Raw genomic sequence first — 23777 nt, 5'->3', positions numbered from 1 at the left:
CTGAAAAACTGAAACTAAGGCAATGGGAGAAAAACTTTAAGGCTGTCCAACGGTGGCTGCACAAAGGCGAGTTAAATAACCAGAGACATAGTGAGAATGATGAAGCACCACTCAAGAGGAGGCCTCCTCAGTTGCTGGCAGCCAGCAAGAAGGCGACGATGCGCAAAACGAGACGGGAGGCCTGCCAAGACAGATCTAGAAGCAGATAGCAACGGACACAGACGTTATATACGAGATGGCCAGAGAGCATGACAAGAGTTAATGCGAAATTCCCCACAACGCAGACTGTGAAACGAATGAAAATGACACTGGCTAAAGCAAATCATGGCTACGTACTCCTACAGCGATTAACAAGTCATGGCTACCCAACAGAACGAATGTTGATAGTGCCAGGGTACCACAGACACAACTGAGGAGAAAGGTTCCATCATGCATTGAAACATCACAGGCACTACAAGTGGGCAAGCTACGTTAACTGTTCTGTGAAGTGAGAACTAATGCAAGGGCCAAGCATGCAGCACGGGAAGTGAGAGAGGAGAGGGCCATAGAACCGTGCTAATCTATTCTTAGTGCCACTGAACGGTGTCGACAGACACGGAGGCATGAAAGAAACGAATGGTGGACCGTACGGGTGATCGGCGCGAGCCAAACCGCTGGTGGCAGAAACAGCAAAACACAACAAGGCAAAGGTAAGAAAGATGCCTACCCATAGTGCTCTTGAAAAGCTGTCCGGCACCCTTTTCCATACCAGCTGGGCGCGCGGGGGAGAGCCGGGGTGAAATCCTCAGCGGCGCAACATGCTTTTGGTCATGTCGAAGAACGGATAGTGCCAACAACAACAACAAAAAAAAGCAAATGGAGCACCGAACAGACAAGCTGTTGCAGGCCGGGCGACAGGCGACGAAGGTTTTTAAGAGAGGCGGAGTGGTGGGCAAACAACACAAACCGCACAGGCACACCCCAACAAATGGGTCCAACGGAGGGGAGACTTCCAGCAGAAAACGGCGGCAGTGGCGGCGACAAGCCACGGAGGAAACACGCACGGCTCGACCCCTCGGGTGCAAGTGAGTGGAAAAAAGCAAGTGCACAACGCCCCTGGCAGCCTCCCGATGAACACTTCCCCCGAAGGAGAGCGCTCCGGAATCCCAAGTGCGCCGGAAGGAGCCACGACCATTCGTGAGCAGACGGAGAGAGAGGTACGGTGTGTGTGGGGGGAGGGGGAGAGAGGAAGCTCTGCAGATGAGGATCGGGAGGAGGCAGTGGGGGAGGACGTGGGATGGAGGAGAGGAACGAGTCCCCTAAAATAACCCACTGAGTCAAGGTAAGCAGAGGGTGGGGTAAGCTCAATTGAGGACAGAGGAGGAAGGGAGAGGGCTCGGGGAAGAGGAAGAAGAGGATGGGAGGTCGTTTGTTAGGGGGCCAGCATGCGTGCTACGGACAGCACAGAGGCAAGGCAACAGAGAAAAAAAAAGACACAATCTCAGGGTCGTCAGTAGGAGGAAAGGCGGGTAAGGTGCCTCCTGTGTCTCTGATGGGCTCTGGTGGCCTGTTTAGGAGCGCAGGCAAAAGTTAAATTTGATGAAAGCGCCACTGCTCCCTTAATTAGGAGCAGGCCGCAAGGGCTGCTTCTTAGCCTAAGCTAAGAGTTTACAGTAAAATTTAAAAATCAAATTGCAAAATAAATTCCCTTTACATTTCTGCCGACTTATGATAGTTTTTGAACACGGAATGCACTTATCATTTCCTTAGCTGCTATTACTGTAGAAAAAAATGCCATCCGAAGAGTAGGCTTGCGTGATTATTCAAGAGAACTGCAAAACAGGAACTGAAAACCTTGCAGTATATGACACGAATAATTGAAGTTTCTGGAACAGCCTTTAGTGATTTTTTGACATTGTGAGATGCCCAGCTGATGCACCCTGAAACACTGTTTTCAATTTTTCAATTTGTGTTTTAAAACTTCAGTGTACTTTCTTTCTGTAAGTGAATACCTTGCTTGTCAAAAATAAGTGTGTTTTACATCGTTACAGTACATGATTCAACCTTTTCTCAGGTAGCACAAGACATCAAAGCAACCGCTCCGAAATTTGAAGCAAATTACTACCTGCTTCAAATTTGCTGCAGATAAAATAAAACATCATTTGCACAAGCTTACAACAAAAGAAGGGGCACACAGCCATGAGAGGAGGGCGGTGGAAAACCGGAAACCAGCTTGCAACAGTGCCCTCCCTCAGCCAGCGCTACCCCACGTGCCCTGGTTATATTAAAAGCAGCGCGTGACTCGGTTGCCGTCACTGACAGGTCAGGGTTTCTGGCGTGTCACGCCGACAGCTCCTGAGTGAAGAAAGGGTAAAAGCAAAAAGAAGGAATGGCAGGTAGGAGAGTGAAACGGGACCCCCCTCTGAAGCTCCAAAGGAGAGACCAACCAAGTCTTGGCTTTGTTTGCGAGAGCAGGTGCGCGTTAAGTGTTTCTGTCCCAGTGTTGCTCCCATGCACCTTCGCTACCCACTGCTTTTCTTGGTGCAGCTCCTTCTGCACTTTGTTCGCGCAAGTGCGGAGGGTCTTGTAAGTTCGCAAAGAGGCTGGGTAAGGGCCTATCTTGAAGAACAAAGAAGCAGGGTTCAGAAAGAAAAAAAACAGGTTCAGAAAAGAAAAAAAAAACAGAAAAGCCTTAACCTGACCAGTCCCTGTAGCAAATTGGAGCGACCTCCATATGGTGAATCAAGGGAAGTGCAAACAGGCTAGCTTTTTTTTTTCCAGATTGGAGGCGCTTAATAAAGACAGCATGCGCAAATGAACCTGAATGTGCATCTCCTGTTACAGGGAATGGTTGCACTGAGAACTCATAGCCACAGGCAGAACCAATAATGCTAAATGGGTAGGTTGGCTTAAAACAAGGCTTAATGGATTGCATAAAAGTTTTCCTCTCACTGTGCTTCCACAGATGACAAGGCAGATCAGAAGAGAGACAAGCAGGGATAAGAACAAAGGGAAAGAAAGGAGCGTAAAGAAATGAACAGCAAGTTCAAGACTTCAGCCCGGAAAGAAGAGATGCACGAGTGTGGCGCAAGGTAAGGATGGGGTGTTCCAGCATTTTAAAAGCCTGGCTTTAGTAGAGACCCCACAAAAGGGTCACTAACAAGCAACACAATGATGCCACACACTGGAACCGCACCATAAATTTTTTGGCCCCGAAGCTCACGTTTTCGCCCTAAAGCTGAAGTATTTCGCTTTTTGACACACACACGAAATCGCTGTGATTGTGAAATTGAGTTCTATGGGATTCGGCAACAGCAAAAGGGAAAAATCTTTTCAGTGCGAGCTGCAACTACTCATGAATCACCTTTTCATTCTACACAAAGTTATTTGTCATTATAGTTGAATGCATCAGCCAAAAGGTAGGGAGCCCACAATTATCTAACAGGATAATACCAAATTGCCAGACCCATGGCAGCAGTGAGTGAGCTTTGACACCTATTGCCAAATTGCTTCCACAACACCGCAACTTGATGACCAGCATAAAGGGTAGCTGCGGAGGTTTTTCAGTGTTATCATATTGTAATGAAAGTTATGCTGTATGTTTTCCTCTTGTTTCTCATTACTTCCACCATGTTTGGCAGCCATGCGACATTATATTTCAGGGCAAATAAATTTTGAAATTTGTCATTTGCATGGCCTCAATTCAGATGATGTCAATGGGCAACACCACATATAAGATGTCACAAACATTCCCCGCACGGTATTACCCCTTACCCACTTTGCTAACAAGATTTTTTATGCCTGTATTGGTTGGTTCATACATTAAAGGACTCATTAGCCACTGAAAGTGCATACGAGTGTTTTCCAGTCATGTTTGTGATGCCATCAGTTATGTTTGTGACGCCATCAGTTATGTTTGTGACGCCATCAGTTCATCACACAAAGCATTGTCCCTAGCCACAGACTTTGTTTTGTTTTCAGTTTGCTGTTTTCGCTGTTTTAGAATGGTTCTAGTCAACATTTTGAAAAACGATATGTTGTGGCTGAGAGAGGGTACTCTAAAGAATGTGATGTGACTATCAACACAAAGTGTTTGAAAGTCCTCGGAGTTGCCCTTTAAGGTCACTTTTAATCTGTGCACAAGCACAGATTAAATAAAATAAGCACAAGCAAGCACCCGCAGGTAAGACCAGAGAAGCTTTCGTGCTTCACCGATGAACCACAAAGCCACGAGTGATGCCTGGTACCACAAAAACCAGCTTCCAGTGACGGCACTCCCCAACCACATTCATGAGCGCACAAAGCTCGACCAATGCCACTAGCCAAACACCGAGACATTCAGCACCTTGCACAAGCACCAGAGCTGATTGATCATGCCACACGGCATGACAAACCTCATCATCAACCACCAGATGAGAGTACCATTGAGTCTCTGCTTCCCGCCACCAACGCCGACATAAAGCTTAAACTGCCTCTTATGGGCATACCACAAGTTCTTGCAGATACATAAAAAAAAACAGCACAACAACAGTTCACATAGAGGCCCGAGGTTAGACACAGATTCTGCCCCCACCAGTCACAAGCTCACCACTGTGTTAGTGTCTGAAATGCCATGCACAGAAGCATGCAAGCAAGCCATGCAACCAGTGGTCCACTCAACACACAGTCCCCCATCCATCATCAGTCTAGCAAAGCACGTTAGGATTGCTGACTCAAGTACTTTGGTCAACATCTGTCAAGTGAAACAACTTGCAGCATCCAATTAATTGCAAGCTTACTCATCCGTTTCTGCTAAACCTGCTCCACCAATTTTCAGTGAAAAAAAGATGGTAAGCTGGTTGGTTATATTAGTTGGTTAGTCCGCTGATCTCACCTTTCTGCGTGGGGCTTCCCAGCTCACGGTCAGAGAGCAGGACACCCCGCTGAATGAGCTCCTCTTTTGTGGCTCGCATTGAAATCTTGCGCTCCAAGGCTGTGTAGGTTGGGTTGGGTAGCAGGAGAAAAAGAAAATGAAAGGCACAATGTAAGCAACACCAACGCACTATGACAAGTTTGATCACATGTCTTCACATTATGCAGGACATGACCTGCATCTGAAAAACGGTAGACTTCTGCCCTGTCAAAGCCAGAGAAACGGGAAGGAGAAATTTTCTGCAGATTAATTGCACTGCCCACACTATTTTTAACGAAGGAAGTTCAAGAAATTGTTTGGTTTATGGTTTTATGGGGTTTAACCCTCTGTTTCTCATGCTGCATCTACTTGCACAAATGAAACTTTTTGTATTTATATACGAAAGCAACAGAACAAGAAATTAGCTTAGCTTCACTTTATTTCTCAAAAAAATTAAGTGTACACATATCTGTACACAAGGGGTACCGAGTTCCTCCCCATGAGGCTGGTCAAAGCAATTCACCGATTGCATGTCGGCATCTTGCAGTGGGCAGCATAGTTTCAAGGCACCTTCATTAGAATATGGTTCACACCATCACACCTTATTGTATCAGACGAAGTAGTAGCAGAGATTCACTTTGCCTCTTCTACATCTTCTGTGGTGTTTCCTGCCCTCGTGAGACCAAGGACGATCTACAGTTTGAACTCCCCAAGCTGAATTTCCAAACCCTTTCCGCACTATTCTTTACTAGTGAGCGACATGCCAGCACGTGAGTGTGTGCGTGTTGGGGAGGGGGTGGGGGATGTTAGGAAAACACACTAGACAAGGCAGGCATGTAGCTCATATGATGACTCCTGCAGAAGGCCATGTTTTCTGCTCTGTTGCTGCTGTTGTCGCAGCACTAGCACCCACCAAGGGAGGTTTGTATTAAACGTGCGTAGTAGGGTGCGAATATTTTACTGTAGTCTGGGAGCTTCATGTAAGATACAGGATTTGGAAACTCTCGTTACTTTTTGGCCACATATGTGGCTGCTGAGATACAAAGCGCTAACATCCCAGAGTGACTCTGGCTTTGAGGGATGCTGCAGTGGAGGACTTCGGATAATTTGGACCCCCTGGGGTACTTAAACAATGCACTAACTTTGTGCAGTACATGGGCCTCTACAGTCCAACTCAAATGTCATTTGCAGCGCCGTGGAGGTCGCAGTGACCTGAGCCAATCTGAGCTGATCCGGGCCTTGTTCTTCCTATCTTCAATGTGTATTTGAAATAAACTGACATTGCTAGGCGGCACTAACTCAGAATTTTATCCCCCACTCAGTGGACGGGGTGCTCGACTACTAAGTTGAAGGACACGGGTTCAATAACGTGACCGCGGGAGCCACGTTTCAATGCAGGCGAAATGCAAAAGTTACCCATGTGCTGTGCTATGCCAGCATACATTTTTAAAGAACCCCAAGTGGTTATAATTGATCCTTAGCCCTCCACTACAGCATCCCTCATAGCCCATAAGCCCCTTTGGGACGTTAACCACCATAATGTACAACTTCACAATACTTGGCACAGGGTATGCACTCTGCACAGTGTCTCTGCACCTTTCAAGTTCACTATAAATTTCAGTGAGTCATGCTGCATGAGTGGGTTTTATCAAGTTTGCTTTTATAAATCCAACATTACACTCACTCTGGTTTGTCTTTGCTCCAATGCATACTGTAGAAGCGCAACGCAATCACATGAAATGCTCTTGTGAAAGAAGGAAGCACTAAGGGGGCCTGCCACTTCTGCATTACAATACTCTGTGCCCGCAAAGTATTCATAAACATACACATATGTAAAATTCTAGGCTTGCAAAAGCAAGTCATTTAGAGTATACAGTCTTGGACATTTCACTGCAAATACGATATCAACATCAAACAACTAACCTTTGAGCAAAATGCCTTAAGGCTTTCATTTAGTACTGGCACAAACTATAACAAGGACATCACAATTGAATACAAATGAAGGGGTGCACAAGTAGCACCTGGATGAGGCAGCATATGCACAGCTTGTTACACCCTCTGAAGAGTGATCTCTGCACTCAAGAAGCGACAAGTAACCACACAACTGTTTCAACTCCCTGAAATGAAGTCTGCTAACTGTGTTGTTTGTAATTCATTTGATGTTGACAGAACTAGAACTGGTTCTCGGTCAGAATTGCAGGGTTACCTCTCTTTAGTCTCTTGCACTAAGGACCAATTCAAGTTGGCCTGAATCAGTAAATTACCGCAATCTAAGGGCGAAGAGACTGCTTTCACTGAAAAACGGAGCTTTCATAAGCTAGAAAAGGCCATAAAAATAAAATACAGGTGTCGCCATCACTGGCCAACTTTGCTAGTAAACTGCAAAGTGTTAACACAGTTTTTGGGACATGGATCCACGAGGCTAGGCTACACTGCCATTCACTTTCAAACTGTGATCATGGAGGCCTTTCCTGTCTTGGTGTCATGAGTTAGAAATTCACTTTTCTCATCATTAAATAAGTCTTTTGCTGCTGCATAAATACACCAGCACAGCGAGAAACAGCCACAGAATCACTTTTAACTAAGACGGAAGATGGATGAAGTTGCCAGTGTGGCCAAGCTCAGCCAAAGAAGGGGAACAGAAGCACGATGAGGAGTGCTACTCACTGCGTGAGGTCTGCTCGAACTTGTCGCTCTTCTTTTTCCGCTTCCACTTCCAGGGTTTGAAGAGGCGGCTCAGGGTTGCCAGCCGGCTGGCATGCTTGCTCACCTCCACGGCGCCGCTCGTGCCGCCGCCCCCTCCGCCGCTGCTGGCGTGCGGCAGCCGCGAGTTAGAGCCCAGCGAGCCGGTCCTCATGTTACTGTTCCCGCACTTGGGACCTGTACAGGCAGAAAATAAAAAAGACATTTTTTTAGCGAACCGCGCAACAACCTGTGAGTAAATTTACACTCCAGTTCCTAACAACTAGGTCACGACGGACTTCTGTAGGGACTCAGTAAATGACGGCATCACAGTCGAGGCAAACCATCGTTTCCACCCCCCCTACATTTGACACCGGGCACCAATTAGGAGGCCAACGTCAATGGTGCGTGGGGTGGACAAGCAAGTACACCTCCTCTATTGCTTCGGAGGTTGCATTTTTTCTCCGGTGCCCAAGTTGTTTGCAACCAACCAAACTTCAACTGTCTGCGTCCCATTTAAGAGCTCAGAAAATTATACAGAAAAACCATCTAGGCTTTAGAAGTGAGATTTTGTATGCAGGAAAACTAAATAAAACGTCAGTTCACACATTTAAATTCCTTCCCTTCCACGTTATCTTGCAACAGGCACACAAAAATGTGAATTTGCCATCTAGTGCCTCTGCCGGTGCAAGTTCCATGATCATTTGCAAAGCATGCAACTTCTAGCATAAGTGGCCCGAGGAATGAAAAAAAAAAACTTCATGACTTCAAACTAAAATAATGAAACATGAAACAAGTTTGACGTTATATTATCCAGCAGAAATGACAGTTATCCATTCCCGCAGGGCTACTGGCCTCAAAGCAAGTCAGGGGAAAAACACCCAATGACGCGCACAGTCTCTGGGAAAGAATCTCTGCCTGTTTGGATGGAATCCAGGGGCAGGCTACAGTATGGCTTTAATTCGAAATCCTCGACTCTGCGACGCCACAGCTGCCCCGAAGGCTAGAAGAAAACCGCCACCGCGCAACAGGAGGGGGGCACCGGGGTGGATTTTAAACCCATCGTCTCCTACATAAGGTCGTTAAACCCACCGCGTACACCCCCCTCCCCGCCCCTCTTTCCCTTTGGCATCTTGTCAAACGGTGAATGCACCACCACCACCAAGTCGCGGAGAAGCAAAGAATGAATGTCCGAGGAGGAGAGAGAGAGAGACACACAAGCGCGCGAGAGAGCGCGAAACGCAAACAAATCGCGTCGGGCGAGCGCTGAACGGCCGTGCGACTGACAGGCGCCCGCTTTCCCGCTGTTTATTGCGATAGAAAACAGCTGGGCGGCGATCGCGCGTGCGCCGGACGGCGAAATAGCGCGCGAAAGAGTTGTTGGGCACCGAGCATTGCTAAAACTATTCAGCGCCGCGAAAGCCGGCTATGACGTCATGGAATGAAGAGAGTGGGTTGCGCTTGAACTAAGTGCTCCAGCGGGGCGGCGCATATCCTAGCCCGACTCTTATCACCGTCCATTGCACCTCTAAAAGTTCCAAAGAAAATTAAACAAGGGGGGCCGAATGATATAAAAACACAGGATATGGCACATGAACGACACACAGTCCCACAGTTATTAAAAAGCACGCAAATAAGAAATACGGCAAAAAAACTAAAAGTAGTCAACGTTTTGAACGCAGAAAACAGAGCATTTAAAACATTAACTAGTAAATCGCGGAAATGGTAATTAATAAATACCTTAAACGGTCAATTACCTTCGAGCGAAATTTTCCACGATCAGTTATGGCAACAACCGAGTCTGGCAGTTTGTTCCATGATGAAATAGCTACAGGTAACGGTGGGGAAGAAAACGACCATGTACACTCCAGTGGAAGAAAAAATAGCGACAGTTACCGGTTCTAGCAGACAGAGGTAAGGTACCGAGAAAAGAGGCTCTTTTAGTGACGCATATCACAAATATTATGTTAAGGAATGATGGAAGCAAATGATAGCCGCAAGGAGTCGGGGACGCAAGAGGCCAAGGGCGCTTCTCGACAAAAACGCGGCGTTATACAAGCGTTTTCGAAATACATTTTAATCACCGGTACCAAGGAAATTTTTTTTGTGTGCGTGTAAGCATCATAATAGCAGCCTCAAAAGCGCGACTAGCGACTTCTACAGCACTGTACCCTTTCTCTTATATACAGTGGCGACTCTAAACATTTCGTAGTGTGTTTTTGCTCCGGAATGACGCGTGCGGCATTAGTGAACATGGATCGCCACATGCAATTCGTCAGCGCTCAATAGTTCCTGGTTCGGTTACAGTTGCCAGACGATGGTTGCGACGCCTTATACGAGTATGAGATCAAGTGATCGAAGCATACAAAAAATGCAATATAAACGCTGCTTGGTCCCTTTAATTCACCCAAACTCTTACGCTTAACTGCTCCTTAAGCCAAAATGGCAGCAAATAGTGAAAGAAGAGCTATTATATGGTAGTTTTTGTACGCCTATCGTGACATCGTGGTTACCTGTGACGTCACAACAGAGTGTCGACGGCTGAAACAAAAACTGCGGGGGAGAAGTTCAATTATTAGTTACGTACTGAGCGCAGGCGAATTTCGCGTGGCGATTCACGTTTACTAATGTTTTATGCATAATTCTAAAGTAAAGGTACGTCCACAACTAAAATTCTGTTTTCTCTAACCCTTCAACCCTCCCCGCACACCGAACGAAGCTTCTTTCCCGCGCAGTCGCCTTGATCGTACTGCCGCTGGCACGTGAGTTCGACGACGCAACAGAGCGAGGCGCGAACAACGAACAAAACACGCCCATTCCCCAACGGGCACCGAGCCCTTCGGGCATCCGGTACGTGGCGTCACTGCCAGCGCCGCTGCCGCCGACCCGATCACGTGACACGCGTAAAACGAGAGGAATTCGCGGCGCCAGAAATATGACGCGCACGAAGGCGACCACAGCGAACAACAACGGCAGGCGATTCATCGAAAGGGACGGCGATCGCTGCGCGACCCCCAACGAGGCGGATGAACTCCGCCGGAGAATAAAAGAGCCGAAGCCTTTCAGCTCGCTGCCGGCGACAGCCTGCCGAGAAACACAGACGTCAGCGTCGCCTCTAAGAGGGGGAAAAAAAATGAAAGGGGAGAAGAGACCGACGCATAACAGAGTCACTAAAGCTAGGAGAAGAAAAAAAAAATCTTCGCGGTGCTTTTGCAGGAAATTGGAGGCGGCGACATAGAAGACAATGCTGTGGAGTTTTCTTTTATGACACTTAAAAAAAAAACAGGTGCATGGATAATATGCAAAAGACAAGTTCTAAGGTTCGATCCTGGCCGCGGCGGTCGAATTTCGATGGAGGCGAATTTCTAGAGGCTCGTGTACTGTGCGATGCCAGTGCACGTTAAAGAACCCCAGGTGGTTGAAATTACTCCGAGCCCTTCACTACGGCGTCCCTCAGCCCGAGTCGCTTTGGGACGTTAAACCCCCATACACCAAACCAAATAAGTTCTAAGGCCCGTTATTCATAATGTGTCCGAATAAAATTGTTTTCACTCATTGTAAATTAGGCACTGTTAGCATATGAAACGTAAATATGTGCCACTTATGCGCAACTTTTAAAGAAGAAATAAGAAATAATACAAATTTCCTGGTTCAGTTAGCTTTGTTAAGGATACCAGCAAAACTAAAAATGGGAAAGTTTTTCCTAGAAGGACCACTTATGGGGAACAAACAATACAACTGGAACTTGCATTTTCCCCCACCCTTCCCTCATCAACAGGATGCAAAATAAAGATATTATTATTCACTGACGAGGAGTTCAGCGTCACTAATCTCTGCACACAGCCTTTCCCGTTACGTTTTTGTCTGATTTCTCCAGACGACGTCACCTCGCTGACGTAGATGGGTGTGCGTAACAGTGACCAGTGTGTATTGGTATCAATAAACTCATAAACTCTTTTTCATTTTTCAATTATTTGTACCATCTATGGAGCCTGAAGCTCACTTCATTCGTTCCTGCTGGGCTGATATATCCCTCTGAACGGCACCTGTACGCATTCATCCTGTGCTTGCTCCGATCAGAATTCCGACACACACACACACACACACAAAATCTTAAAACAAATCCGGTAAACGTTGATTATCAACAACCCTGGTCGAATACAACTCCAGAAAGAAGTCGCAGATGCCCCTTAAAGGGACCATCCAGCGAATGGCGTCGATCAATTTTCATGACGCCGCAATTACTGCGATTAAACCGCGATTATCCCTCGTTAATCTGACCCCTCCCCCCTCCCCTGCGATTTCACGCTAGCAGATCCAAGGGGGTGGGTAAGTGGGAAGAAAGGGAGGATCGGTTGACGCCATTGGCTGGAGGAGCTCCCTTGAGGGGCATTTGCCACTTCGTTCTTGAGGTTTTTTTTTTTCTTTTCGAATACAGATAAATGGCTCATGCTTCAAAATGGATACTTGCACACAAAAGACAAACAGGAAAAAAGGACACACGGACCGATGTGGGCCGGTTCTTTTGTGTTTGTTTCCGCGCTCCCTTACAAAAATAGTCTATAGACTTCTTACAGGCTCCGTCGAATGCCTATAGATAATTCTTTTCGGCTATTCAAAGTCTACAGATAAAAAACACTACTCAAAGTGTATGGCCATAAATATACAGACTGTCTATAGGATTTGCATTGCCTACAGACTGTTCTCTGTACGGCTTGCCTATACAGTCTAAAGATTTTATAGACAAAAGTCTATGGGCAGTCTACAGACTGTCTAAAGAAATTTTCGTAAGGGCTGCGCCCCATTCTAATGAGACAACCCGTTGGCTACGGCATCATTCAAGGCGCCGACGGCTTGAATTTCTTTCAGCTCGCGTCACCCCTTGGGCAGACGCAATTGCGGCCTCTTCAGGGCCACCAAGGAAGGACCGACGAGCCCGGCACCAGGGCCACGAACCCCGAGAGAACGCGCCGTTCGTGTGATGAACGCAAGCGCGCTTTCCTCACGCAACTGCTCGCGACGTCTTAACAGTATGTAAACACGGCATCACTCACGAAAAGAAAACAGAAAAATCAAGCTAGCGAACCAAAATGGAAGGCAAGAACGGGCGGACAAAGACCCGTCCGGTTGACGCAAATAGGGAGCGACTGAGACGACGTGGCGAAAAAAAAATCCAACACAACAAACGAGCCTGGGGGGGGGGCACCGCCGCAGACAGGGCCAGTGCGTCATCTGTTGCGCCAAAGACAAACGCCGGAGCGGAAACGGAGGTGGCCGTGGAAGAGGAGGGGGCCGCATCTGTGACGCACTCGCCGCATCCGATCAATACTGACACGGCCCCCTCCGCACCCAGGTTGGGAAGAAGAGCGAGAGGAGGAGGAGGAGGAGAGAGATATACACTGAAGACCGTTGTCGCAACAGAAAAAAAGGCGGCTTCCCCGTATGTTTGTAACGTACCCTCCTCACCCGCTTCGCGTGTGCGTCGCCGGTTCCCCGTACTATTACGATCGACCACCCTCGCCCTACACCACAGGTCTCCTATGCAATGGCCCAGCGCGTCCCCTCCCCTTGAGCAACAGAAGGCCGCGTTGTGCGGGCGTAACGGGATTATACACTGGCCTGGCACGTGGCGTGCCGTAGCAGCACACGACCACATGCCACGGCTGTACCGACCAGGGAGACCGGCCGAGAGAGCACGGGCGAACGCGCCAGACAGGGCACTATGCAGCGAACAAGGGACGTCGAAGAGCCCCGCGGGAGATGCGACCGTACGTTTCTCTCTTTTCTTGAAAGCTCCACAAGGACTAAAAAACAAAGCACAATGCGCTGCAAAACAGCGCAGTTTTCAAGTTGGAAACCGGAGCAGTCGGTACTCCTGAACAGTGAAAACAGGGAGCAGTGCATTTTCTGCGCGCCGTCTGCACCAAAGAGCGTAAAACAAAAACAGCCTTGCACCCGCAGACGCGACAGAAGCAGCAGACAAAGAAGCGCAGACTTCAAACTAGAATGCATCGGGGAAAACAGTCTACGCATCTCCGGCTAGTCTGCCGGTGCGGTTTTTGTTTTTTCGACGTCAGACTCTCACCAAACCTCGACGAGCGCGATTTAACTCCCCTTATAAGATGCGCTCCTCGGTCAATCACGGCAAAGCCGGACACGTGTGAGAGTTCAACGCAACTACCGTTACCACCAGGCTTCCAGAAACTGTACTTGTGTAACTGAACGGCACTGGGATGTAAGAAGAAACAAAAAGGCCAATCCCCGTGCGGATGGACGAGCTCGCACCGCCGTTTACATAAAAGTGAAAGGTGGACACAGCACAAGCAGAAATTTACTGCCCCTTACAGGCCGCGGTGGCACACAAGAAACGTAGAAGGCGTCGTGAGAAAAGCATTAGAGGATACCGTTTCGTTCCACGGCTACAGCCATGAGCGGGCTTTCCCAGAGAACTGCAGTATCCACCTGACGGCCAATGAGTGCATTACACACGGGAGGGCCGAGGGAACGGGAGAGGCCGTGGTACAGCTACATGCTGTCACATCAAAAGATGTTTAGCACAGCGCGTACCTTCACCGCACCGCGCAGCTGGCACACACGTGGCGCCATCTGAACGCCCCAGGGCGATCTGCGCATGCGCAGTGGTGGCGCTCGGTAGCTGTTGTGTACCACTCTAAACAGAAAGGAGCGAAAAGGGAGTAAGCTGTCCTCTTAACGCACAGAAGGGAGTACTGCGATAGAGGACAGCTTACTCCATTTTACTCCCAAATAGGCGTATTCGTGATTGGAGTGTGGTACGCGCTATGCTAAATTTCTCTATAAGAGATTTTAGAATAGGCTGACCCTATCGGTTACGGGCACAGGGGAATATCGGAGCGCCAGTGCACAGGCGCAGGACAATAACAATTGGACAGGCGCGGAACAATAACGCCCTTCGCTCCGGTTATTGTCCTGAGCACTGGCGCTCCGATATTCCTCTGTGCCCCTAACCGATAGGGTCAGCCTATTCTAAAATCCCTACTAGGTTTGGGCCAGGGTGAAAAGTCGGCGGGTCTTTCCCATCTTCCCGCACTCACTACCGCCGCTCTTACCAGAACTCTCTCCGTTCTGACGCGACCCTTCGACCCCACAGTTATTCTCTCCGCTCATCCACGTTCTGCAGCGCCAACTAGAAATAAGACGTCTCGCGGCGTCAGCAACCCTCACACTCAACGACCCTCAGCCTACGGGACAACGTCAAACGATGACGACACCGTGAGACGCCCGTGAATGCCGAGTTTCAATGGACGACAGCGGAGCGGAGTCATCCGAGGCGTCACAAAAGACGCCGACGAACACAGCTCTTCTTTCCCGGAATGTCGATGACTAACGACCCCGGGGGGAATCTCCAGCACGGGACACGTACGACGGACCAAGAAACTGGCCACAGACCACGCGTACGACCAATCAGCGCGCGGCAAGCCTGGTGTCAGTCCATTGTTATTTCACTGCTTAGTCTAACTCGGAATTCACTTTTCCTCTCGGGAAAGGCCTATACCAGTTGCATAATAAGCTTTCTAAACATAGAACACGAGCACCACTGAGCACTCGTGTGCCGTCAACACGTTTGGCTATGGGCCCTTGGCGAGCATCGGTAATTGGCCCGCACGTTTTCGAAGCTAACTGCCTTTCATTTTCTTTTCTCTTTCACGCACCCATCAGGCGTGATGAAAGAAAAAAACACGAATAAAGGAAAGTGGATTCCCTCCAAACAGGCATTCACATCCCCTAGCGGCTGTCCAGAAACAAGGTACGCCCATGACGTCACAGCGGGAGCTGCCAGCGAGCTGTTCGCACTTCTTAACCCTGATCAGCGTCCTCAGAGTACAGAAATAAGCCACCGAGTTCAGCCAGAGAGCGGTTACTACACTTCGTTCCACCACTCAAAAACCAACGGGCATCGGTTGACTGACTGGTCGGGGTTTCGGGAAGACAGGGCCACTAAACAGTCCAAACTTCCCTCGAACGGTTATCGTCGCCAGTCTAAATATAGGAGTAGGCGAAATGACTACGACAGAAGCAAAGAGACAGTGGCACAACAGGAACACAGCAAGACCGGCTCCGAGAGACTGGAACTCTGGCCGGGCAAGAACAGAAGAAAGAGGCATCAGCTAAAATAACCAGAGCATTGGCGGATGTAGAACCTCCTCTGAACCGGAATACTGGCAAAATCAACAGAACTCCAGATAAATCCAGAAAACTTAAGGATGTCCGGCTTCAGATAAATCAAGATAACTTACGCCCGGCAAAAGCACATGAGCGGACAAAATCGGACGCAAGTAAATGTAGTAGTAGTAGTAACAGTAGTAGTAGAAGTAGCGGTAATGCTGGTGGTTTCTGATTAAAGAAAAATAAAGCGAAATATGTTGACAGCGAAATATGTTGACGACCGTGGCAATTCTTAACATCTAAGCACCCGAGCTGCGGCCGGCGGAAATAAAGGGAAAGGAAGGAGACAGCAAGGACAGCGGAGAGCTTTATACACGCGTACCGACAGGACGCTACGCGCACGGCTTTGTGTATACAAGTAAAAGTCAAGTTGGTCCACTGCTGTGAGAAGACTGGAGAGATAAAAGCCGGCACACAGATGACAGACGCAGGCAGTAACCGTAGTCTCCCTCTCTCCAGGTGTAACATATCCCTCACAGCTTCAGTCGTCCCACAAAGCAAAGACCGAACGCCCGGAATAGCCAGACACGCCTGGCAGGAGACTGCTGCTGTGGTGAGGCCGAACATGCCCCCGGGGTGGCCCTCTAGGAAAGTCGGCGCTGGGCAGTGCACCCCCGCCCCGCGGCCGAGATTCGGCCCCGCAATCTCCGCGGACGGGTCGCGCGAGGCATCGGAGCGCGAAGAAGATGGGAAGACACGACACATTCTGGGGCAGGCACGCCGACACCAGGAGGGGGGAATGTGTAACCTCGATTCGGCGCGCGCCTGTCTACCCAAGTCTTCTCTGCTTGCCGGGAACCTCTTTTCTTTTAATGCGATGGCACTACACTCCACCTCACGAGTGGTTTGCAGCACTGTTAAAGGCAGAGCTCTCGCTCGTCCAATCCGGGCCAAGTAAGACAACAAATATAGTCTCCCAAATATTTTGAGCAACGTTGTATTTTTCTACCAGTTTTCGGAGCTACCAGTCGCGGGGTTGAGAGGACGGAGGAACACGTTTTGCAGCGCAAGCCGTTCTGATTGGCTCACATCGCCGCACCGAATCACAGCGCTGCAAACAACTTGCGAGACGGAGCGCAAAGTTCACATTCGGCAAAAATGGCGACGTGTGTCACGGAATTAGCGAACTGGTCGAGATAGGTCACACCACTTTGTGACCTCATCACAACCTACCCACCGCGGCAGGTGGAAACCGGCCCGCCGGATTGCGAGCAACCTGTCCACCGCGGCATGTGGGAATTTAATTATGATTAGAGAGAGGTCGCGTGACCTTGTGACGTCATAACATGTCCACGGAAGACGAAAGAGAAGCAAACAAGGAAGGCAGAAAGAGCAGGAATGATAAAAGAAGAGAGCGATGCAAACACCAAAGTAGCAACAGTGGGGTACAAACCACCATGTGACTTCTGACGTCGACGACAAACATGGTTCGCTGCGATGGCTGCGACGTCGCAGTCCCTTTCGACCAATGAGGGAGTATCGTCCCAAAGACACTGGGGTTCCAGTCGAACTCGAAGTCTACCAATGTCGCGTTAAAACAGTTCACCACCTTTGCTCGAAGTTGAAAAAGCGTTGAAAGTAACTCGCTATAACCACCACTTTGTAAGTTGCAAATTGCATAATCTTACATTTTAAAGCGAACGGCGCTCCTACCGTTTTGTCCGGTATTCCGATACGAGCCGTTTCGCTGTAACGAGACGAATGTCCATTCTCACGCGCCAAAGATGCGCTGTGGGCTACCCTACGGCACCGAAGGACTGCCTTTAACTCGATGACGGTGATTGTTTATGGCGCAAAGTATTTTCGTTTGCCCAAGGTGCGGTCAGAGACCCATTTCAAGCGTACCAACCCAGAAAAAACGAGCACCAGGACAGAGCAAACCTCGCACCCATTGAAAACCAGCGGGAGCGTCCTAACTTGATTGCGGGCGTTATGGCCTCCAGTTTGATCTCTCTCTCTCACGCCGCTCGCTTTCATTCGGATGATTTTCTTTTTATTCAAATGCGGCCTCCGTGTCCCAGCTACGGCTATCCCAACACTACTGAACAACGAAAAAAAAAAACCGCACGTGAGATGTCGACAAGAACCCGCTTGTGCATCAGAGCAACTAACGACTCGACGCGAAAGCAGATCACAGAAGCCTCGCCGAGCTCGTGTGCTCGGCCTTCAAAAGAGGTCCGCTCCACACAACATGGAAGGGGGGAAAATACGAATAAAAGAAATCAGCGGAGACCTTGAGGTCACAAAAAAGAAAGCGGCGGCTGAGAGGGGGAGGGCGCGAGTTGAGCGTTTGGCGATGGAAAACAAACCGTGACCTTAAACGGGCATGAACAACGACAACTGAAGAGTTCGCGCTGCCTGAGAAAACGGATTTCAGGTCAATACGTTCATTAGATTAGCGCTACGGGTTTACGTCACAGAGAGCAGCTGGCGACGAACAAAAAAAGGGCCAAGTAACAAAACAGTAAAACAAACACCGACCTGACTTTCCTAAATATTTCGGGAGTGCTTCAGCAGTAAAACCTAATAGAACGTACTAGAGTTAAGTGGAAAAAGAGAACACACTGATCCGGAGTTCCCGGGTTCGAACCCGACCGCGGCGGCTGCGTTTTTATGGAGGAAAAACGCCAAGGCGGCCGTGTGCTGTGCGATGTCAGTGCACGTTAAAGATCCCCAGGTGGTCGAAATTATTCCGGAGCCCTCCACTACGGCACCTCTTCTTCCTTTCTGCTTTCACTCCCTCCTTTATCCCTTCCCTTACGGCGCGGTTCAGCTGTCCAACGATATATGAGACAGATACTGCGCCATTTCCTTTCCCCAAAAACCAATTATTATTATTAGACGCCTATAGCTGCACTTGAACAGCGATAAATTAGCGTCATGAATCGCCCGCGATGAAGGCGCCCTCTCTCCGGGCGAATTTCAACTCCCTCATGCCGATGATAACAGGTTACCAGACGGCTTAGCAAAGTGAGTCCCTCGAACTTGAGTTAAGTGGGATCAAAGGACAGTATAAACTCGTCTCAAAAGCGCTGCCTTAGTTCAGTGTGGCTTGACCGTAGGACTTTACTTCCCATGGAGAACATTTACCAGCAAGTTCCAGTTTCGCACGGAATTTTTTTTTTTTCATCTGATCTATGTGCCTCACATTTACTGCCAAAAGTAACTTCGCGTTTCTAGCCGCCCTTCCCTAGTTCATATACAGGCAGCTCCACAATGAAAGGCAACAGCGAGTTGCCGCACAAGAACAAATTCTATTCTTAATTCTACGCTGAAGCTGGAAATGGCATTCTAATGAAGTAACTTTCGAGAGAAGGCAGAATACCTTCAAAAGCAGAGCCCACACAAGGGCCGTCTTGAGTGACACGTCGTTAGCAGAATACAGGCGTCAAGGGGCATCGCCAATTCGATTAGCGACGAACAGCCTCACAGGAGGTGAATAGTGTCATCGCGGCCTCGTCACCCGGCCTCTCTGCTCCATGCGAGACGACGTCGCCACATCTCGCAGGAAAAGAAAGAGGTTCTTTTTTTTCTCTCTCTCTCTTTTCAGAACGGGTTGATTAACCGCGCCAAGGAAGATGTCAATCCGTTCAGCACGGCAGCTTCGCACTTTCGAGGCGACCAATGGCTGAATGGAAACTGTAACGGGTAGCAAGCATGACACACCGATACACCGTTTCCGTGCAAAGATCCAAAACGGCTGCTTTAGTGCAAGCAGTACGTAACATATTACTATACACAGCAACGTACACAGCACAATACGCAGTATACAGTCTCACAAAGCCTGCTGTCATTGTTGCCAGTAGATTGGAATCTACGAGCCGGCTGGCATGGGCGGGCTGTTCTCACGCTCACCAGCCAATTAAGCGGGGCTGGAAGCCGCCGCCTCGCGCCGGACGCTTCCACTACAGTGGCAACAATTAAGTTGCCACACGGGGCGCGAAGCTCATATTGGCGTTCGCTGTCCGCACAACTGATGACTCCAGGCTCATTACGTGCACAAGAGCCACAGACCAGCTGTCCGCACTCATAGCGTCTGGAGACACTTATTGTGCGACATCTCCGATCTGAACGCAGGAGCTTAGCGGCGATCGCTTGAACCGGCAGGAGGCAAATTAACATATACAAGAAATCAATTCAAAAGTAAACGAAAAATGCACGCGAGCCAGCCTACCTCGGAGGCTAAAGGCGCTGCGGCTCCGGGAGACCTTAGCACGCCGCTCGCCCATGCCGGACGATGACGCGCCGAGGTATCGGCCGCGGCGGACGCAGCGACGAAGACGCCGACTTGCTCGCTTCCGACGAACGGAGACTTCACCGCGGTCGCGGCCTTCGGACAGCGGCCGCCGCTCCTACGACGAGCAACCGAAGCCGCGAAGAAGAACGGGCCCGCGGTCTCCTCCGACCATGAAGACGCCGGGGCGCAGACCGCAGGCGCCATTGGTCATTTCTCTCGAGAAATGCCAGCGGCCGCCGAGCGAAACAACACACGCGCACGGGGAGAGCTGCGCCACAGAGTCAGCAGCCCTCGGAGGATGTGAGAAGAATCCCACGCGGCACTGACAGCCAAATGGCGCGGCGCTGAACGACAACCAGCGATGAGGGCGCAATGAAAGCGAACGCCCGCTGGAATTCCGGCGGCGATAGTTTCACCGCCGCGGCTCTCCGGTTAGCAGACGGCGCCGACGTTCCACCACAACTGCCGCACACAAACGCACACACGAGCGCCCCGCGCGCGACAGTGTGTGTAAAGACACACGCACTCGGAGCGCGCTAAGCGGCAGACTCCGCACAAACGCCGCCGCCACCAGTCGATCGGATTGCCCCCGGCGAGGGGCAGCGGCGGCAAATAAAACAACACCCGACGCGCGAACAAGAAACAAAAGAAAGCGCCAGCGCAGCCGGCGCGTCCTCTCGCAGTGGACCGCAGCACGGATTCTGCGGATGCCGCATAGAGGGCGGCACATGCGCAGCGCAGAGAAGCAGACGACGCGCGGCGCCGCCCCGCGACGAGCGCTCAAGGACAACGATGACGATGATACGAGAGCGCAGACGGTGGCGCCATCCAGTGGATTCTGGAGCGCTAGCCCGTTCGACCTGCAACGCCCGCGTGAAGTCCTTGGGTGTTGGTAACGGCCTGTATTTTGTTTCCAGCATTAGTGAACTACCTATGTTTATAGCAAGATGGAGAATTGTACATGGTTAGTCAAAAGTTCCCAGGCCACAGGGTCTGCTTTAATATCATGCTACTTATGACTGCAATAAAGGATCAACGTCCTCAGAGGTGAGAATGATACTTCGTTCCTCTACAGAGATTTTGAGCTTCAGGGGTTTCATAATTGCCCGACTAGAGCGCTCAAAAGCAGACCCTGTGGCCTGAGAACTTTTGACCGACCCTGTACGTTAACCATCTTGAGAAGGAAGCGCTAGCCAGGTTCATCAAAAAAAGAAACTTGTTCTTGGAGTCCAACCGTTAATTTTTACTTAAACTCCGGAACGACCAGGTCTAAGCTCCGAAACAACTTCTAGGCACCGGGACGAACAGTTTTAAACTACGGGACCAGTTTTAGACTTAGCGACTAGTTTTAAACATTGGAGTCTCCTCCGGCAACATGTTTGACGCAGTCGCCATTAATGAATGCAAAGCTGAACACACTCGAACTTGACCGGTTACACAAAAAGACTAACCGCTAATAGAGGGTGATAGCGAGATTAGCATTGTTAGTGTGGCTCGATCCCACGTCTATCCAACTATCGAACGACTATCCTGCAGCAGGCACGTTGCGAACGTGCCTTGGGAGCAAGGAGGGTGAGCAGGTGTTGCCGCAGACCGGCGGAGCGAGTGAGCAGAGTGCCTCCGTGAGCGAATTGGAAGTACGGAGGCCGGAAGGGGGAAAGAGTTGTTTCAATTGGACTTTGCGGTCGGTCGATCGACACAGAGTGCGTGCGTGCTTGTTCGGCAGGAAGTATACATTTAATTTTTCTCGACATTTTTCTACGCAGCTAGCCGCCTACCATGAGACGGGCCAGGGGGAAAATTAAAAAAAGAAAGGCAGAAAGGCACACTTGGTGGGGAAAAAAAAACAAAGCAACAAGTAAGAAAAGAAGAAGGAAACCACGGCTCATATCGTATTCCGAGCGCACCCGGAGTATGGCCGCGCTATATCGTAAAGGGGCAGGGGAAAGCAACAAGCAAGCAGTACATAAGGAGGGGCGAGATTGATCGAAATCGGGGGCCCCCGGCCACCACGACACGGCTCCTCCAAGGAACGAACACTCGAAGCCGATCTCCGCGTGCCCCCCTCTCTCCTGCACCACAAGGCCGGCCGAAGAAGGCGAAACACAATTACGGCGCGGCGTCAACCGGGGTAGCGGCAGCGGAGAAAGGGAAGCCGACCGCGCTGTGTATCGATGGCATTTTCCTGCTCTTCTTTCTTCCCTTTTCCTTGCCAGTCTCGATGCACACACGCAAGGAGCACGCGCTTTCAACTTCGCCGGGAGGAGACTGAGTGCACCACTGGAAGTGGAGGCATTTTGTTTCCTTTCTTTGCAGCATCCGCAATCTACAACATGGCCACGAACACGGCGGTCAGACCGCTCGACCCGCATAATGCCCAGAGCTTGTCGCGAACGGTCGGACGGCACAAGAAAGGAAGGACGGAAGGATGGTTGCAAAGAAAGACAGGAAATAATGGAAGCACCGTGGAATGACGATCCAGCAAATTAGCGCACGGCGGCATCTTCTGCAGGCGCGTATAGGACCCAATGACTTTTTCCTCCTCACCGTCGTCGCTCTGCCTTCACAAATGCGAGCAGCGGGTGACAAAAACGGAAAGCGTCGGAGCGCGCACGCAGTAACGAAGAGCGGCAAGGTTGCGCAACCACTGCTGCCCTCCCTCGGCCGAGGAATAAGACGTCCGCAGGCTCCTACTCCTCATCCTCAAAAGACAGCACCACAAGGAAATGAAAAAAAAAAAAAACTAGAGCAGCTGAGCAGGGAACGCTCTGCTGGCTGCGTGCAAGCAGCAGTAGCAGCGCCGGCGGCAAAAGATGCAAAGGAGGCCGGCGGGATGCGGGGAGCGGCGGAGAACTCGCGACGCTGCTGCTGCTACCGTTAGCGGCGGTGGCGAGAAAGAGCCGTGCGCGAGCGCAAATGAATCGAAGAGGAACCGTCACGCTTCCACCGCCAGACAAGGTCACGGTCGCACGACAATGTGGAGAAGTGGGGCAACCACTCACTCCGGTGAGAGAGAGGGAAACACAACCCTCCCCCTTTCACGGCCACGCTTCCCCTCTCCCCTTGAGGCAGCATCAGCCCGCACCGCAACCTGCTAGGAGAAGGAACGACCGGCGGGCACTGCGTCCCTTTGCCGAACAACGCGGGGACGCGCTGCTCAGCGTCCAGAACGAACTACATGGTCCATCAGCTCGGTGCTACCCCGATTGAACGAAATTTTGGGTGCAGCGAAAAAAAAAAAAAACTTGCGGCTTCCATCGACGTCGTAACACCGCGTTTCAACAGTCACTGCTTGATCGAGTGGGACACGACCAACGGTGCGTTCATGATTCCAAGATAATTTTCAAGTTAATTTCAATTCCTCTGCTTAACACTGCTAGAAGACAGCTATGCAGAGCCGAGGTCTCTATTTGATGCCCCAGTAGAATACTTCCACACTGCGCCCGACACATTTGCAATGGCCCGCTGTCGTCACGCGGTCACATGGCAGCGGGTTAGCGTGACGTCGAAGCGGTGGCCCCCGCTGTATCACATGATGCAGCGAGGTAACGGCCCTGTGACGAATTTTTTTTTTTCCCATAAGGGTAACACCTCGCACCGTGAAAAACCTCCCAAATACCGCTCTTATACTGTCTTAGAAGATCCACTTTACAAAATGTGCAACACAAACTGTTCCCTTCTTCATCCACGACCTGATCCGCGTGACGTTACAGTGCTAGAGACCGTTCCATTTTATTAATTACACATAAATTGGCGTAAATCGATTAGAAAGGTAACGAGAAT

The 23777-nt window shown here is 50.0% G+C and overlaps 1 protein-coding gene across 16 annotated transcripts in view; it reads right to left on the bottom strand.

Moving 5' to 3' along the window:
* The window catches only part of LOC144106790 (phosphatase and actin regulator 2), a 120955-nt gene that overhangs the window by 24945 nt on the left and 72233 nt on the right, over positions 1-23777 (bottom strand). For 12 of the 16 annotated variants that reach the window (XM_077639720.1, XM_077639721.1, XM_077639726.1 and 9 more), the window contains exons 2-3: positions 7538-7750; positions 4853-4951 (exon numbers count right to left, since the gene is read on the bottom strand). In XM_077639720.1, coding sequence (XP_077495846.1) covers positions 4853-4951; positions 7538-7750 — 312 coding nt within the window. Of the gene's footprint in view, positions 1-706; positions 1057-4852; positions 4952-7537; positions 7751-19931; positions 20698-23777 lie in introns of those variants that run through there. The other 4 variants (XM_077639731.1, XM_077639735.1, XM_077639725.1 and 1 more) reach the window with 3 other exon arrangements.

Source organism: Amblyomma americanum, chromosome 10 (genome assembly GCF_052857255.1).
Source record: "Amblyomma americanum isolate KBUSLIRL-KWMA chromosome 10, ASM5285725v1, whole genome shotgun sequence".
Lineage (NCBI taxonomy): Eukaryota > Metazoa > Arthropoda > Arachnida > Ixodida > Ixodidae > Amblyomma > Amblyomma americanum.
This window is presented reverse-complemented; position numbering and strand designations above follow the sequence as displayed.